The sequence below is a fragment of the Thecamonas trahens genome, assembly GCF_000142905.1.
Source record: "Thecamonas trahens ATCC 50062 unplaced genomic scaffold supercont1.63, whole genome shotgun sequence".
NCBI lineage: Eukaryota > Apusomonadida > Apusomonadidae > Thecamonas > Thecamonas trahens.
In genome coordinates, this window is record NW_013657617.1 from 157,082 (window position 1) to 172,540 (window position 15,459).

Here is a 15,459-nt window from a genome sequence, read left to right on the forward strand (position 1 = left end):
GTGTGTGGTGGATCTACCCCCCCATGATCATCCCCCTCATCAAGATGCTCACTCAAGAGAGTTCCGCCAGCAGATCAGCAGCAGTCGGTGTGTCTCGCCCTTGGCTCCTCCCCCCCCCCCCCCCTTGGCTTGGCTCGGCTGCTGGCTCGCCGTCTATCCCCGTCATCGCCCACCACCGCACTCGCTGGCCACCATGTCTGCGACCTTTGCAACGTCACTAGAGAAGGTCATTGAGGGTGTAGTGTCCCAGCTGAAGCGACGGTATGTTCCATCTATATCCCACGTTTGTGGTGCTGCGCTGTTGTCTTCTGTGTCATATGTGCTTTGAGTATGGGTGGCGGGGTGGGGGGGGGGAGAGGGGAGAGGGGAGAGGGCGGAGATTAGAGTCTGCGTCGTCGAAGGCTCCGAGGGGTGTGGACTCATGGTGGGTATGGGTATGGTCATGGGTGTGGGTATGGTCATGGGTGTGGGTATGGTCATGGACGTGGATATGGGCACGGCCGTGGGTATGGGCACGGCGTGGGCGACCTGGTCGATGTGGACGGTTCTGTGCTGGACGACGACGACTTCCTTCGCGGCGGCGACTCTATCCTGGTCGACACCGTGGATGGCTCACCCCTGGACGTCATTGTGGACGGCTCGGCTCACCCTTGGAGGACGGCTCGGCTCACCCTTGGACGTTATCGTGGATGGCTCACCTCTGGACGACATCTCGCTCCGGGACACGATGGCACGGACAACACTCTCGCTGCTGCGGTCTGTGGTCTCGGCCGAGGGCGGGAAGCGGTCGGCGCAGGAGCTGCTTGAATGCGTGCGGTACATCGGCCAGCGGCTGGAGGAGTCACAGCCGGTCGAGATGGCGGCCGGGTGCACCGTCCGCCGAGTCATGCACATCATCCGGACAGAGTACGCCAAGGCTGTGGTTGTGCGCGACGAGGAGCTTGCACGCGAGGCCGAGGCTGCGGCGGCGCGCGCGTCGGCGGTTGCGGACCAGAGCGAGGAGGACCAGAGCGAGGGCGATGAGGACGGGAGTGACCGCGCCGACTCGGATGGCCGGCTCTCGCTGGTGACCTCGGGCCGCATGGTGGCGGCACCGGTCTCACCGCGCTCGGGCGGCGCCATGACGCCGCGGTTGGAGGCCAACGGCGGTGCACTGCATCACATGCTGGAAGGCGCCGGCGCGGCCGAGGACGCCACGCCGCGGCTTGACCGGACCGACGTCTCCATCAAGTCGGCCGTCCTCGGCATCATCACCGAGCTCATCGACGACCTCGCGAACCTGCACGACCAGATTGCCGAGTCGGCGCCCGAGTTCATCTCGTCGGGCGAGACCATCATGACGCTGGGCAACTCGCGGACAGTCCGCGAGTTCCTCATCATGGCCTCGGAGAAGCGGCAGATTGAGGTCATTGTGGCCGAGTCTGCGCCCACACTCGCCGGCCACCAGCTTGCCGCCGAGCTCGCTGCCGCCGGCGTCTCCACCACCGTCATCACTGACTCGGCTGTCTTTGCCATGATGGCCACCGTGTCCAAGGTCATTGTGCCGGCCCACGCCGTCATGGCCAACGGCGGCATCATCGGGCTGACCGGATGCAACTCTCTCGCGCTCGCCGCCAAGCGCTACTCGGTCCCGTTTGTGGTCGTCACCGGCTTCCACAAGCTTGTCCCGCACTTTCCGCACGACGTCGACGAGCACAACATGCACCACTCGCCCGAGACCGTCCTCCACTTTGAGGAGTCGGACATCGTCGACGCTGTCACTGTGTACAACCCGGTGTTTGATTACGTTCCGCCCGACCATGTCGACCTCTTTGTCTCCAACTTTGAGCGCGGCGTCCACAATCCGTCGTACATCTACCGCCTTCTCGCCGAGTTCTACTCGCCCGAGGACCACACCCTCCACTAAACACGGATCACGAGCCGCAGGTGTAGAAAAAGTGCGTCTGCGGCAGCGCAAGCAGGTCGTCGACCGGCCCAGCCCCGAGCTTGCGCAGCACCCACACCAGCGGCGCAAATGCTCTGCTTGTCACGCTGTTGAAGAATGGCGTCTTGACCGCATACAGCTTCAGCTGCGTTGCCCGCCGCCACAGCTCCGCCCGCTCACCGGCAGAGAGCTTCAGCACCGACGTCGACGAGAGCCCGATCGATGCCAGCTCGAGAACGAGCGAGAGTGTCCACGGCTTCCACGACGAGTGGCCGGCAGCGAGGATGGCTCCCACGTACGCAACAGGCGCAACGGCATGGAGGACCTCACCTGCGAGGAGGTGCGGCGTGAGCGGTGTCCGCGGCGCGGGCGCCAGCGGCGTCGGACGCGGCGACCCGCTCTCGGCGCCGCGCCGCAGCGGCGACGACGCAGACGACCACGCCTGCTTCCGCCGCTTGAGGAGCGCGGCCGGCGAAACTCGGGCCACATCGCCCACCAGCGCCGAAAACGTGGCCGGCGAGTCGGCCGACGCCGCCGGCGAGTCCTTGAACACCTGCCGGACCCGCACCCGCGCAGAGTCCGCCGCCTCGGCCTCCTCCACCTTTGCCGCCGCCGACCGCAGCGCCGGATCGCGGATGATACGCGGAATGGCGAGCGGGAGGAGCGCAGCCTGGCTCTTGATCAGAGCCCAAAACTTGAGCAGAGCCTTGGCCACCTCCACCAGCAGGACAACAAGCCACCTAGCTCTCTGACCAAACTTGCGAGTAGCCAGGACTTCGACCCAGACCTGAATCGTCCTCACCGCCGAGAGCAACAGTGCGATTGAAGGCAGCGGCAACGGCGCCGGCGCGGCCGACTTGACAAACTCGACCACCGCACCAATCATAGCCGCCGAAGATGACGATGACGACGATGACGAAGACGACAATGACGAGAATGACGCCGTCGAGGTTGAGATGCCAGTCGGAAGAGGCAGTGTCGTGTGGGCGAGCGATGTGATGAGGGCATCGTGGAGAAGAGCCGTCACGTCGAGGACAGTCGTCAGAGATTGGAGGAGGAGCTCCGAGGAGGAGAAGCGACCGGGGAGACAGAAGACGGCAGAACGGAGGTACGACTCCAGGCCACCAAGAGTTGGTGCAAGCTCAAGCACACGTTGCGTGTAGCCGGGAAAGTACGCATCCACAGCTTCGTTCAGCGCCATGGTGTGCAGTGTGGGCTGGCCGCGAGAGGTGCCACTGCCGAGTGGTCCGGTCGGGTGACGTGGGCGGCTGTGGGCGCCGAGTTTGTGGGGCGAGGACGATGGGGCGGGCGATCGGATGCGGGAGTGATCAGATTCGGGGGATTGGGGTGAGGAGGACGGTGATCGGATGAGGGTTGGGGTTGGGGTTGGGGTTGGGGTTGGGGTTGGGGGTTGGGGGGTTGGGGGGTTTGGGGGGGTGGCAATGGCTACTCATCCGCAAATCAGAGGTACTGCCAGGTCAGCAGGTGCGCGCACATGGCTCATACAAGGAATGCGCAACGTTCATTCACATTCAAAATCACTGCGACTTTGGAGCAAGCGTCCAGAGTAGTGCAGTAGAAACAGGGCAGCTCACTAGGCCATGGCCACAACAATGGCGGCGATGGCGGCGAGGACGGCCGGAATCATCATCGGAACGGCGGAGGCCGAGCCAGAGACGGTTGGCGAGTTGGTCGTCACCGGCGAGTTGGAGGGCGGCGGCGGCGAGGCCGGCGGCGGCGGCGGCGGGCACGACGAGGTGGTGGTAAAGTCGACCGGGAAGCGGACAGCCTCATCGTGGCGCGAGTACTCGGAGTCGACCTCGGGTGGCGTGCCGTCGTTGACAGCAGCCACGATCGAGTTGGAGCCGGCAATCCAGACGTTGTCCTTGACCTGGCCGGTGTTGAGGACACGATCAAACTCGGCAGTGAGGATGCCGTTCTCATACTTGACCGCAACGTTGGTGTTGTCGTTGTTGGTGTCCATCGGCGGCTGGTTCGGCCCGTCCGAGTACCCGTCGACAACCACACCGCCACCGGCCATCATACCCACCTGCGTGTCGATGTCGATCATAGTCGGCTCGCCACCCACACCAAAGCCGACCCATCCACCAACCTGCGCCTCCATGGCAATCGAAATGCTCGTGGAAGACGAGTTCAGCTGGCTATCCTCCTCGCCCGCCACGTGAATACCGCATGGTGAATGAGTGAGTCACAGTTCCGCAGAATTTCGCCGACGGCGCCCCCAAACCGCTCCCGCACCACCCTCCCACCCTCCCACCCTCCCGCCCTCCTCCACCGCGGGGAGAAGGGGCTTTGCACGTACTTCCAGTACAGCCGGTAGTTGTACGAGCTCGACAGCTGGGTCACAGCCATGCAAGAGTCATAGCTCCGTGTCGGCATCCCTGTCCCCCTCCCCACCCGAATCATCTCGCACATCGGTGAGTGTGCCCGCTGACGGCTTTCTCGGCAATAAATATTCAATGGACGGCGAAGCAGAGGGGCAAGCAGATGCATTGCCACCTGCTGTGCCCGCTCTATGTGCGCGCAATGTGTCGCGCTCACATACCCATAGCCACACCGGCGAGGAGAGCAAGTGCCACAAGTGCTGTAATGGTCACGTTCCGCATGTTGCTGTGCGCGAGTGAAATGCCAATGGTTGCAGTAGGGGGGGAATGTGTGGCGGTGAGTGGCTTTGCAGCTGCGAAGACTGACCGCAAACGACAGCCGACCACACCCCCGGATGATCCACGTACCACACACGACATGGCTGCAAGATCGAAGCATGGCGCAGTGGCTGGAGCACGGCTGGAGTCGTCGAGCAATGGCTTCGATGACTACTGTCCCTTTCTTCTTACCTGTTCAACGTGTGGGGTCATCGTCATAGACCATGAGCCAGAAGCAGGCAATGTCGTTTACCGCTATCAAGCCGCGCGATTGACACGCCGCCGGAAGGCGGGAAATACTGCCAACAAAAGGGGGCTGCTTACGCAAGGGCAAGTGCAAGGCTAATCACAGCGCCAAAGACGGCGATGGCGATCGAAGCGGTGGGGGCAGCCGCCACAGCAGCCGAAGTCGCGGTCCCGGTCGAGTTGGACGCCGGCGGCGGCGGCGGCGACGTCGGGTTGCCACCTGCCATGATGGGCGAGTACGCCATGTATGACTTGGTCGTGCCGGTCTTGGTGTGGCACCCGCCGACGATGAAGACCTTCTCATCCGAGGCAGCCCCGGTGCAGTCGGTCGAGTCGTAGGTGTGCTCCATCACGACCGTGGCGTTGGCAAAGTACTGAACCGAGGTCGAGGCCGTCTGCTGGACACACGTGTTGTTTGCGTGGATCATGAACAGCTGGGTACCCTGCTTGTTGGCGTTGGCATCGGTGCAGTCGGTGGTGAGGTACTCGTACCTGTAGACCGTGTGCGCATCAGGCGTCGGAAGCGCCGACGGACAATCGAGTTTGTTCGAGAGGTAGCTGCCCGAGTTGTTCTCGCAGAACGTCGCGGAGCACGTCGTTGTCAAGTGCCGCACCCATGTGGTGATTTGGTTGGAGCAGCCACCTCCGATAAACTTCTCATACCGGTAAAAGTCGGCATGGACCATGACCGCAAGGGCTGCGACGACCACTCTGTGGCGCCAGCGTGGGTGAGTTGCAATTTTTCTGAATTTTGCCGCACCGGGTCGTTTCTTACCCCCTCCTCCTCGTGCACCGCTGCTAGGCCGGTGGCATGCGGTCTACGAGAGCACATGTACAGCTATGCTGTGCAACAGCAACGTGGGTCACTACAGTTGCAGCTAGGTAGTCAGGCAGCGGCAGAAGCTTACAGCGTGGCGAGGACAGACGAGATACGGGACATTGAATCCAAATATTCAAGACGTGTGTTGCGGGCAGAGCGACACAAACCCACGCAGACGCGCCACTGACGTCGGCAAAGCCCCCTCCCCCAACACGTTCAGTTCCGCAACGCTACTGCAAGCGCCTACAGATGCACATTCATTGCGATCTTGTTCCTCAATGTGAAATGATGGTGCACATGATTTACTTGGCGCATCAGCCTCCGGCCCCACTATTGTTGCGCATCCGGAGACGTGCAGCATGGCACATGTAGCTCGCCACGGACGGAGCTCGCTACGGACGGAGCCCGCTACACAAGAAGAATCGCGAGTCCAAGGCTAGCAGCAAGAGTGGCAAAAGCGGTCGATGCAGCGGGGACGGCGACCATCGCGGGCGAGGTCGAGCTGCCTGTCGTGTTCGACGGCGGTGACGGATTGTTGGCCGCCGAGAACGGCGAGTATGCCATGTACGATGTCGTGCTGCCGTCGTCAGTCACTGTCTGGCAGCCACCAACGATGAAGATTTCCTCCTTGATGGCGTTGCCGGTGCAGTTGATGGTGTTGAACGTCTGTTCCATGACGACGGTCTCGTTGGCCGAGAATAGCACCGACTTGGTCGGCGATGTGCGCACACACGAGTTGTTCCTGTAGGTCACGTACAGCGAGATGCCGTTGGGCTCGATGTTGCCCACAGCGGTGCAGTTGTCGGTTTTGTACTCGTAGCGGTGCACGGCATGTGTCGGCGGCGTTGGCATTGCGGACGGGCAGCTCTCAATCTCTGAGACGTGGCCATTTTCGTTCTCGCACGGCGACTCGGAACACGACTTGCCGTCAACACCGCTTGTCAAACAGAGAGGAGATCCTGTCCACAGTTACTGCCAATGAACGTGGTTGTCTGGAACACAGCTGCATTCGTCATGACCGCAAGGGCGGCGACGACAGCTCTGTAACTCGCGCATCGTGTGAGTTGTAAAATATCTGTGGCATCCCCGCACCGGGGCGTGTTCCTGCTCCCAGTCGGCTGCACAGTCCTGCAGTGAACGAGAGCGGCCCAAGAACGAACTCGGTGGCTACGTTATGCTACTGTAAGGCATGTGTTAGCCTTTGGCTGTGGGGCATGCAAACGACAGCGTACAGCGTGGCGAGGACAGTCGATGTGCTCGGCATTGAATACAATATTCAAGTTGCGTGGTACCCGCTCGCCACCCAAACCCACGCCGAGGCGCAACTGACGTCGGCAAAGCCTTGCGGGACTTACGTCACGGCCAACACCCACCACCCACCACGTGCCACACAACCGACACCAATCTTGCTAGTGCTCAGGACCAGTCATATGGTGTCGATGAAACCCGGCCACACCCGCGACTCTATGCATCAAGCATGTTGGTAACAGCAGCCTCGTTCATCATGCTTGCACCCTTTCCGCCCGCCGCCCGCCGCCACGACCGGCCGGTTCCTCCCCAGTTTGCGCTCGCACCACGCCCACTGCCGCTCCTCGCCCAACGTGCAACCACCTCACGTCACGTGCCCGTCCCATGCCGACGTCCCGTGGCTCGTCGCGTGCGTCGTCACGTCCAGGCACGGCACGGAGCATGTCTTCCCGTCGGTCGCCCGGAGGAGCAGCAGGCGGTGTGGGACATGGCCTCACCCTTCAACGAGCAGTCTCGTTTCCCTCGACACCGACGCCGGCCGAAATGGCCATGATGAACCCAGCACTCAGTGGCGTGCCATCCAACGCGGTACCTCGACTTGGCTCGCTCTCTCATAATGCCCTTCGCTCGGTCATGATCGAGTCTGGCATCACTGGCGTCGAATCGACCCCGCCTGACGCGAGCCATGCTCGACGGGCTGGTCATTCGCCTGCTCGTTCTGGTCAGCAGCCGGCCGCCACTCCGCCGCTGCTCTCGAGGCAGGGATCAACTCTGGACGCACCGACTCGTGCCAACGTTCCGCCTGCCCTGCCGAGCTCTGTCACCTCGCCCATCGGTCATCATCATCCCTCGTCAGCGTTGCGCCATTGGCATCGGGAGACACCGCACTCGCCGCTCCTGGCCGCCCTCTCGCTCCCACTGCAGGCTGCCAAGCGCTTTGCACAGGTCCTCGGCGCGGTGGCGGTGGCCCATGCGCTCAAGCTTTGGCTGGTGTATCGGAGGACTGCCGCAGGCGAGCAGGGCCCAGGCGACTCTCGCGCGCCTCACTCTCTGCCCCAGCCACCGACCGTCCGCCTCACGGCTGCCACGCCTCCGATGTCCTCTGAGGACGAGGTCACAGTCGTTTCGTTCGCGCTGCCACGGCACGAGCGTGTGCCGCGCGTCCCGCTGCCGCCGTCGCTCCCGGCGCCGGCCCCGGTCACCGTCCTCGACCGCTCGGTCGATCGTGTCCGCTCGTTCTGCCTTGTGCTCGGCGCCATCGCCACCTGGCTCGCGCTGCGCACCATCCCGGTGTGGCTTCTTTTCATACTCTCGCTTGCTGGCGTCTACTACTCGGAGGCCATTGTCCGGGCGTGCGCGCGGCTCCAGCACCCGCTTCCCGCACCAGCACCAGCTGCTGCACCCGATGCCGGCTCGGCGTCTGCAGGCCGCCGGCGCAAGATCCGCAAGGTCCGCAAGCGACGGGCGAGGCACTCGCCATCATCACACAGACATCTCAAGCCGTCGCGCCTTGCACCGCAACGACTGCCATCGCTGCCGTCGGCGTCGGCGTCGGTCTCAAGCCCCGACTCGGACTCGGGCGCGGGCTCGTTTGCCTCGTGGTCCGACTGACTGCAGTTTATGCCTCCTCGGCAAGCCCGGTCCCAAACCGCCTCCGGTAGTGCTCGGCGCGGGCGATCCTTGCTGCGCGGGCTTCGGTCACTGCGCGGCAGAGGTCCAGGTACGCCAGCTTGTGGGCAGGACGGGTCCACGAGTGTGGGTGGCACGGCCACGGACGGCCGGCCTGATCGTCACTGTCCGCATCATCGTCGCTCTCGTCGACAAGGTCGCTCGAGAAGAGCGGCGACGACGAAGACGGCGGCGGTGGAGCCCGGTGTGCAGCTCGCTTGAGACGAGTCGACCGCCGGAGGCGAGGAGCCAGCCCACCCGTTGTCCGATGCTCGAGTAGAATTGCTACCGGACTCGGCTCGGAGCTGAGGAATGTGCGGCTTTTTCCTGAACCTGGTTGATCACCGCCGTGATCACCGCCGCCCCGCCTCGGCGACGGCGAGCTTGGCGGCGTGCAGCTAGCGCTCGAACTCGACGAGCTTGAAGAGCTCGATGTGAACGAAAGGTTGATCATGTGCGGAACGTGGTATGGTCGCTTGGCGGGCACTGGCACAGGAAGCGGCGCCCGCGTCCGCAGTCGCCCAATCCGTCTCGCCCGTCGCATGTCACTGGCGATCGATCGCGCACCCGCCACCCCCCCCCCCCCCACCGTGTCCACCCACCCACCCATACATAGATACACACATACACCGATCGCGCGCCATGAGTAGCAGGTGCAAGCAAGAGCGAATGAGGGAGGGGGCTGGGGTGGGAGAAGATCACATCGTACCTTTGGAAGGGGTCAAGTGGGTGGGCGGATGGGTGGGCGGGTGGCTCGCTCGGCCGGCGGGCGAACGGCGAGTCTGCCGGTCACTCGACTCATCTCACCACCATGCTCCGCCGACGACATTGGCCATGGCGGCAGGCGGTGGCGACAGCCACAGCAGCAGGAGCACGGCGTATGGGCAAGATGATGGTGGACGGGAGACGTGGCGTGTGTGACGCACTTGTAGCAGAGACCGTTCCAAGCTCTGCCGATGTTGTGGTTGTGGGTGGCGGGCACGCAGGGCTGGAGGCGGCGGCGGCGGCGGCACGGGTTGGCGCGTCGGCAGTCATTGTCAGTCGGTCCCGGGCGGATCTCGGCGTCATGTCGTGCAATCCTTCCATTGGCGGCATTGGCAAAGGTGCGCTTGTTCGGGAAATCGATGCGCTGGACGGCATCATGGGTCTGGCGGCTGATCACGGCGGTGTTCAGTTCAAGGTACTCAACGCGTCAAAGGGCCCGGCTGTCCATGGGCCACGGGCGCAAATGGATCGTGATCGGTACAAGGAAGGTGTATGGAGAGTGCTGGCAGAGGATGATCGGTATGCAGAGCGGCTGCGAATTGTTGAAGCGTCGGCAGAGGACATTGTGCTGTCCGCTGATGGCAAGCGGGTCGAGGGTCTGGTCCTCGGCGACGGCTCGGTCATTGCTGCACCGACGGTTGTCCTCGCCACAGGCACCTTTCTTCGCGGTGTTGTTCACATTGGCGGCGAGTCGCGACCGGCAGGTCGGGCCCAGGAGGCACCGGCGATTGGGCTGGCACATACGCTGGAAGAGAAGCTTGCGCTGCCGCTTGCGCGGCTCAAGACCGGGACGCCACCGCGGCTGGCGGCCAACTCGATCGTGACTGACGGCCTAGCGGTGCAGGTGGGCGATGAGCCGCCAGTCCCATTCTCGTTTCTCTCGTCGGGCTGTAGCCTCGTCTCTGGCGACGAGGCCATCAAGTGTTATATGACCCACACCAACGCGGCGACGCATGCGGTGGTAGCGGGCGCCATGGAGCTGTCTCCGGTGTACCTCTCTGGCGAGGGCGCCGGCGTCGGCCCGCGGTACTGTCCTTCGCTCGAGGCCAAGGTCGACCGGTTCCCAGACAAGGCTGCGCACCAGGTGTGGCTCGAGCCTGAGGGCATTGACTCGGACGTGGTGTACCCCAACGGGATTTCAAACGCACTGCCGCTCGAGGTCCAGGAGAAGCTGGTGCGTACCATTGCGGGGCTGGAGCGTGCTGACATTCTTGTCCCAGGCTACGGGGTCGAGTACGACTACGTGAACCCGGCCAAGGCGCTGACGCCGTGGCTGGAGACGCGGCTCGTGGCGGGCCTCTTCCTTGCCGGCCAGATCAACGGGACGACCGGTTATGAGGAGGCTGCGGCGCAGGGCGTCATTGCCGGGCTCAACGCCGGGCGACGGGCGCTGAGCAGAGCTGGTCCCCCGTTTGAGCCATACGTGCTCTCGCGGGCCGACGCCTACGTCGGCGTCCTCATCGACGACCTCATCACCAAGGGCGTGACCGAGCCGTACCGGATGCTGACATCGCGGGCCGAGTTCCGGCTCGCGCTGCGGCCGGACACCGCCGACGCGCGGCTCTCGCGCGACGGGCCAGGGGTGAGCAGTGTGCGAGCGGCGCGTGCTGCCCGTGTCGAGGAAACTGCGACCGAGCTGTGGGCGCTCCTCGACGAGAGCGTAGCACTGACGCCGTACGAATGGTCAACGAGGCTGGGCATGGCGGTGGCACAAGACGGGGTGCGGCGGTCACTGGCAGCGATGCTCGACCGGCCGGGCGCAGACGTACAGGCGCTGGTGGCGGCGGTCAATGCCGCGTTGCCCGGCATGGTGCCCGAGCGAGTGATTGAGCTTCTCGACCACGACGCTTCGGCATTGAGCGGCGCGGCTGCCACACGGGTCGGCATCCGCGGTCGGTACCAGCACTACCTTGCGCGCGAGGCTGCGCGGGTGGAGTCAATGACCGCCGCCACTGGCCTGCGGATTCCCGAGTGGCTCGAGTACGAGACGCTGACTGAGCTCTCGCTGGAGGAGCGCGAGAAGCTCAGTATGGTCCGGCCGGCGACGCTCGCTGAGGCTGCGGCGATCGAGGGCGTGACGCCGAACGGGGTACACCTTCTGATGCGGGCTGTCTCGCGTCGCACAACTTCGTGATACAGCCGCGTCACTGTAGGCTGCCGACCGGAAGCGATGACGGCGGCGCACCAACGGGATCAAACGGGAGGTGGACAAACGGCAGCTCCGCTGACCCGGCAAAGGGCGGAATGAGGTACGGCGCGAGGACTGGTGGGACAGAGATGCCTGTGGGAGTCTGCCATGCTTCGAGAAGCGCGCAGAGAGTTCGATGGGTGGCGACAAGGGTGGCATTAATCATGTGTACGTGGTTACGTGACGGCACGGTCCGAACGTCAAGAGCGCGCGCCTGGTAGTCGGTGCACGACGAGGCCGAGACGAGCTCGCCCCATCGGTCGGGCGCGAATTCGGGCGCGGCTGCAAACTCGGCTTCGATGTCAAACTTGAGCGCGGCCGCATGCGAAAGGTCTGCCGCTGGCATAGCGACGAGCCGCGTCGAGAGCTCGAGCGAAGCGTAAAATTCGAGGGCGATGTCGACCATCGAGTCCAGCTCGGCACGCGCGTCGCTTTGCGAGGCGGCGATGACAAACTGCTCTACCTTGTCAAAAACGTGGACTCGGTACAGGCCCGACGCGCTCCGCTCGCTGGCCTCAGCACGGAAGCACTGCGAGAAGCCTGCGTAGCGGAGCGGGAGCAGATCGGCGTCGAGGAGCTCGCCGGCATGGAGAGCGGCTAGAGGTTGCTCCGCCGACGGGATGAGCGACTGGCGATTGCTGAGCGTGAACAAGGCAGCCTCGGCAGCTGGCCCGAGCTGACCGGCGCGAGTCAGCATGTCATCGGCCATCATGAGCGGCGGAGCGAGTGCAGCAAAGCCGCGCTCGGCGAGAAAGGCAAGGCCGTACGACGCCAAAGCGCGATTGAGCGCCAGGCCCGGCCCGCACAAGAAATAGCCGCGCGAGCCGGCGACTTTGGCGCCGCGGGCAAAGTCGGCACCACCGATCATGTGAAGGAGGACGTGGTGGCGATGGAGATCAGTCGGCGCGAGGTAGCCCGAGTCGCGGGAGGCGACAAGCGAGCGAACCACTGTCAGCTCTGCCGGCACCTCTGTGTCGACCAGATTGGGGATGGCGGCGAGTGCTGCAGCTCGGGCGGCCAGATGCTCGGCCAAGCTCGCGTCTAGAGCGGCAAGCTCGTCTTTGAGCGCCTGTCTCTCTGCGACCAGCTCAGAAGCAGCCTCGCGGCGATTGCTCTTGTACGCCGCCGCGATGTCGGCCTGGAGCGCCTTGGCCGACACCCGTAGCTCTTGAGCGCGTGCTTTCTCTCCACGGACGGCAGCATCGGCAGCTAGAGCGTCATCGAGCAGGTGTGACGGGTAGCCGCGGGCAGCCAGCGAGTGTTCCACGGATTGTGGAGAGTGGCGGAGAGTGGCGAGGTCGAGCATGATTGGCTGGTGGCGGACGATGCGGTCGCCGTGTTTGTCTTGCGGGGAGGAGCGAGGGAGCGGGAGAAGCGACGAGAAGGGTAGAGACAGCTCGCGCCGGGAGGGAGGACGAGTGTTCTTGGATAGAGGAAGGGTATATGGGTACGGGAGTCAAGCTCAAGAGATATGAGAAGACCCTTGTGGTGCTCTTTGAAGGCCTCGTGGGGCAAGTGGTCGAGGTGGAGACGGTGTTGGGGACGGTACTCCGAGGAAGGGTCTCTGCTGTGGAATCGACCATGGGCATGCACTTTGTCGAAGCTTGGCAATGGCAAGAAGCTCTGGCGGGTGCTACCTGTACCTCGGATGGCTCACCCTCGCCCGGCCCGCCGCCATCGGCCCTGCATCTTGGCGCAACCTATCTCTCCGGCAAGTTCATCCGCTACCTCATGCTCCCGGAGGAGATGGACGTCCCCGCCGTACTAGAGGACAGGATGCGGAAGCGTGAGGCCTCTCTGCTCTCATCCAAGCGGATGATCTGGGTACCTGCCTACATCCCCCTCCTCTCGAACCTGCATCGCACATCGAGGCTACATCGCACAGCTCGCGGCCATCAACTAGTGATGCGGGCCCGAGCTTGATAGCTGAGAGCCATGACCAATGAAGGTATGAACGTATCGCAGCCTGCGCTGCTGCCGATGGAGGTTGGGTGGACATCGGTCGCCTACGGAGGTGGACATTGGCATCGACAGCCTGCCTCCTCACACGCGATCCGGGGTGCGGTAGGCAGCAGCAAGTGAGAGCTGGGGCAGGCGGGGTGAGCGGGCCGGCGGCACGAGTCGGGGACGTGGGAGAGGGAACACTCGACGTGAGAGCGGCAAAGCAAGATGGTGCCGTCGTTTGGCCAGCTGAGCAGGAGCTGGAGTGGGCGAGTGGGCATTGTGGTTGGTGCTGGTGTCTTGGGATTGGGCGTGGGTGCGTTTGCGGCGGCAGCGGTGGGCTTGGTGAAGGCGGTCGTGTCGCGGCCAGTGCTGGTGAGCAAGGCTATGGAGATGGGCGCCAAGCGAGTGGTGGTTGTGCCAGCATCGACAAAGGGGGACGATGGCCAAGTGCGGGAGGTGGAGGAGGGAGGCAGCGATGGCGATGTCAAGATCCTTGGCGTGCTCTTTGATATGGACGGTACGCTGGTGGAGACGTTTGGCATCTGGGCGACGCTGCTGGATGCGTGCGCGAAGGAGATGGGCTACAAGGACGGCGTCGACCGCGAGGCCTACCGCGGCGTGTTTGGCCAGCCGATGGAGAAGAACGTCGAGGTGTTTATGCCGGGGGCCGATGTCTCCGCCGTGACCGCCTACTGCAATGCGCACTACGGCGAGTACCTCGACCAGCTTCAGGTGCTGGATGGGGCGTTGGAGGCGGTCGACGCCGCAGTGGCGCTGTTTGGCTCGCGGGTCGGGCTCGTCACCAACTGCCCGGCAGCTATTACCCAGCTCATCCTGCAGGCAGCCAAGCTCGAGTCGACGTTCAGTGTGGTGGCGTGCTCGGGCGCCGAGGCTGTGCCGGCGACTCAAATGCTGAGCCCGCGCGCGAGTGGAGCGCGCAAGCTCCGTGGTAAGCCGCACACCGACATGCTCGACTATGCCGCGGCGCAGCTCGGGCTGGACACTTCCGAGTGTCTGATGGTCGGCGATACGCGGTACGACATGCTCGCCGGCGAGGCCGCAGGGTGCGTGACGGTCGCAGTCGAGCCGTCGCCACTGGCGCACGTCCAGCTCGCAGGCATCGAAGAGTTTGGCGCCTGGCTCCGGCATCGGCCGCGCACCGCTGGCGAGTAGAGGTTAGTCAAAGTGGACAAACTTGCGGCAAGAGAGCGGAAAGATGGTGAGGACGGTGACGCCAAAGAGGCCGACGACTTCGGCCACCAGGAGGCCGACGAGCGGCGACCAGAGCTGCGGAGTGGTAAGGGTAAAGTGGGGACGGGCCGAGGCGTAGACTAGGGCGCCGAGGACATAGACCAGGATGCAGGTGAGGAGGGCCCAGCCGCCGGTCCGGGCCACGCGGCGGATGACGGCAATCGAGTACGTGTGCGGGACGTGGTCGCCATTGTGGGCCGGCCAGACCAGGAGCGGATAGATGACAGCAGGCGCCATCAGAAGCGCCATGCCCAGGAGGGTGTAGAACTGCGGCGAGGAGAACCAGAGTGCAAAGCCGGCCTCTTCGCCGGCCCAGAACTGCTCCGATGAGCCGGCAAAGAGAATGCGGGTGTGCGAGAGGCCGACAAGAGCAAAGGTGACGACGTAGGCCAGGATCCACTCATCGTGGATGGCGATGAGCTGGAACCAGTTCCTCGAGTCGCGCATGCGGAACCAGACTCTTGCAAAGCCTGCAAGCGATGAGAGGACCATGCCGACCAGCAACAGCGCCAGCCAGAGCGGAGAGAGGGGGCCTGTTCCCGAAGTGAGGAAGAAGAGCGACCAATCAGGAAAAGCAGCGGACAAGTACGCCATGCACGGCAGCATCAACATCGACTGAAACAGCAGCGTATACGTCGCGTACTCTGTTTTCCTCCTAGAGTGAGTCCAGTTCGGCATGAGGGCGGAAGGGGAGGGGGGGAGGGAGGGGGGGGTACTTGTCCGGTACCGAGTTGGAACGCCA

The 15,459-nt window shown here is 63.9% G+C and overlaps 10 protein-coding genes across 10 annotated transcripts in view; 5 read left to right on the plus strand and 5 right to left on the minus strand.

The window, feature by feature from the left end:
* Positions 1-727: 727 nt before the first annotated feature.
* On the plus strand, positions 728-1,906 carry AMSG_10719 (translation initiation factor eIF-2B subunit beta; the record flags this gene model as incomplete). Its single annotated transcript, XM_013897845.1, has 1 exon — positions 728-1,906. One exon carries the CDS (start codon positions 728-730, stop codon positions 1,904-1,906), a length of 1,179 nt encoding a protein of 392 aa, XP_013753299.1.
* Positions 1,907-2,065: 159 nt separating this feature from the next.
* On the minus strand, positions 2,066-3,125 carry AMSG_10720 (peroxisomal membrane protein PEX16; the record flags this gene model as incomplete). The annotated part of the gene is made up of 2 exons (XM_013897846.1): positions 2,066-2,090; positions 2,128-3,125. 2 exons carry the CDS (start codon positions 3,123-3,125, stop codon positions 2,066-2,068), a joined length of 1,023 nt encoding a protein of 340 aa, XP_013753300.1.
* A 393-nt stretch (positions 3,126-3,518) lies between these two features.
* Positions 3,519-4,558, minus strand: AMSG_10721 (uncharacterized protein; the record flags this gene model as incomplete). The annotated part of the gene is made up of 3 exons (XM_013897847.1): positions 4,491-4,558; positions 4,248-4,326; positions 3,519-4,086 (listed from the first exon to the last, which is right to left on the minus strand). The coding sequence occupies exons 1-3, from the start codon at positions 4,549-4,551 to the stop codon at positions 3,519-3,521; spliced, it is 708 nt and encodes a 235-aa protein (XP_013753301.1). The 5' UTR covers positions 4,552-4,558.
* Positions 4,559-4,907: 349 nt separating this feature from the next.
* AMSG_12382 (uncharacterized protein) lies at positions 4,908-6,505 on the minus strand (the record flags this gene model as incomplete). The annotated part of the gene is made up of 2 exons (XM_013897867.1): positions 4,908-5,542; positions 6,262-6,505. The coding sequence occupies 2 exons, from the start codon at positions 6,503-6,505 to the stop codon at positions 4,908-4,910; spliced, it is 879 nt and encodes a 292-aa protein (XP_013753321.1).
* Positions 6,506-7,586: 1,081 nt separating this feature from the next.
* AMSG_10724 (uncharacterized protein) lies at positions 7,587-8,512 on the plus strand (the record flags this gene model as incomplete). The annotated part of the gene is made up of 2 exons (XM_013897848.1): positions 7,587-7,601; positions 7,781-8,512. 2 exons carry the CDS (start codon positions 7,587-7,589, stop codon positions 8,510-8,512), a joined length of 747 nt encoding a protein of 248 aa, XP_013753302.1.
* A 937-nt stretch (positions 8,513-9,449) lies between these two features.
* On the plus strand, positions 9,450-11,917 carry AMSG_10725 (tRNA uridine 5-carboxymethylaminomethyl modification enzyme GidA; the record flags this gene model as incomplete). The annotated part of the gene is made up of 2 exons (XM_013897849.1): positions 9,450-9,477; positions 9,556-11,917. The coding sequence occupies 2 exons, from the start codon at positions 9,450-9,452 to the stop codon at positions 11,466-11,468; spliced, it is 1,941 nt and encodes a 646-aa protein (XP_013753303.1). The 3' UTR covers positions 11,469-11,917.
* AMSG_10726 (seryl-tRNA synthetase) lies at positions 11,528-12,828 on the minus strand (the record flags this gene model as incomplete). Its single annotated transcript, XM_013897850.1, has 2 exons — positions 11,528-11,553; positions 11,703-12,828. The coding sequence occupies 2 exons, from the start codon at positions 12,826-12,828 to the stop codon at positions 11,528-11,530; spliced, it is 1,152 nt and encodes a 383-aa protein (XP_013753304.1).
* Positions 12,829-12,965: 137 nt separating this feature from the next.
* Positions 12,966-13,425, plus strand: AMSG_10727 (uncharacterized protein; the record flags this gene model as incomplete). Its single annotated transcript, XM_013897851.1, has 2 exons — positions 12,966-13,346; positions 13,408-13,425. The coding sequence occupies 2 exons, from the start codon at positions 12,966-12,968 to the stop codon at positions 13,423-13,425; spliced, it is 399 nt and encodes a 132-aa protein (XP_013753305.1).
* A 242-nt stretch (positions 13,426-13,667) lies between these two features.
* On the plus strand, positions 13,668-14,842 carry AMSG_10728 (phosphoglycolate phosphatase). Its single transcript, XM_013897852.1, has one exon. It carries the CDS (start codon positions 13,692-13,694, stop codon positions 14,637-14,639), a length of 948 nt encoding a protein of 315 aa, XP_013753306.1. The 5' UTR covers positions 13,668-13,691; the 3' UTR covers positions 14,640-14,842.
* Positions 14,105-15,459, minus strand: part of AMSG_10729 (uncharacterized protein) — a gene marked incomplete at its 5' end in the record, with an annotated part of 1,790 nt that continues 435 nt past the window's right edge. The window contains one exon of the mRNA XM_013897853.1: positions 14,105-15,361. Coding sequence (XP_013753307.1) covers positions 14,643-15,361 — 719 coding nt within the window. The remainder of the gene's footprint in view (positions 15,362-15,459) is intronic.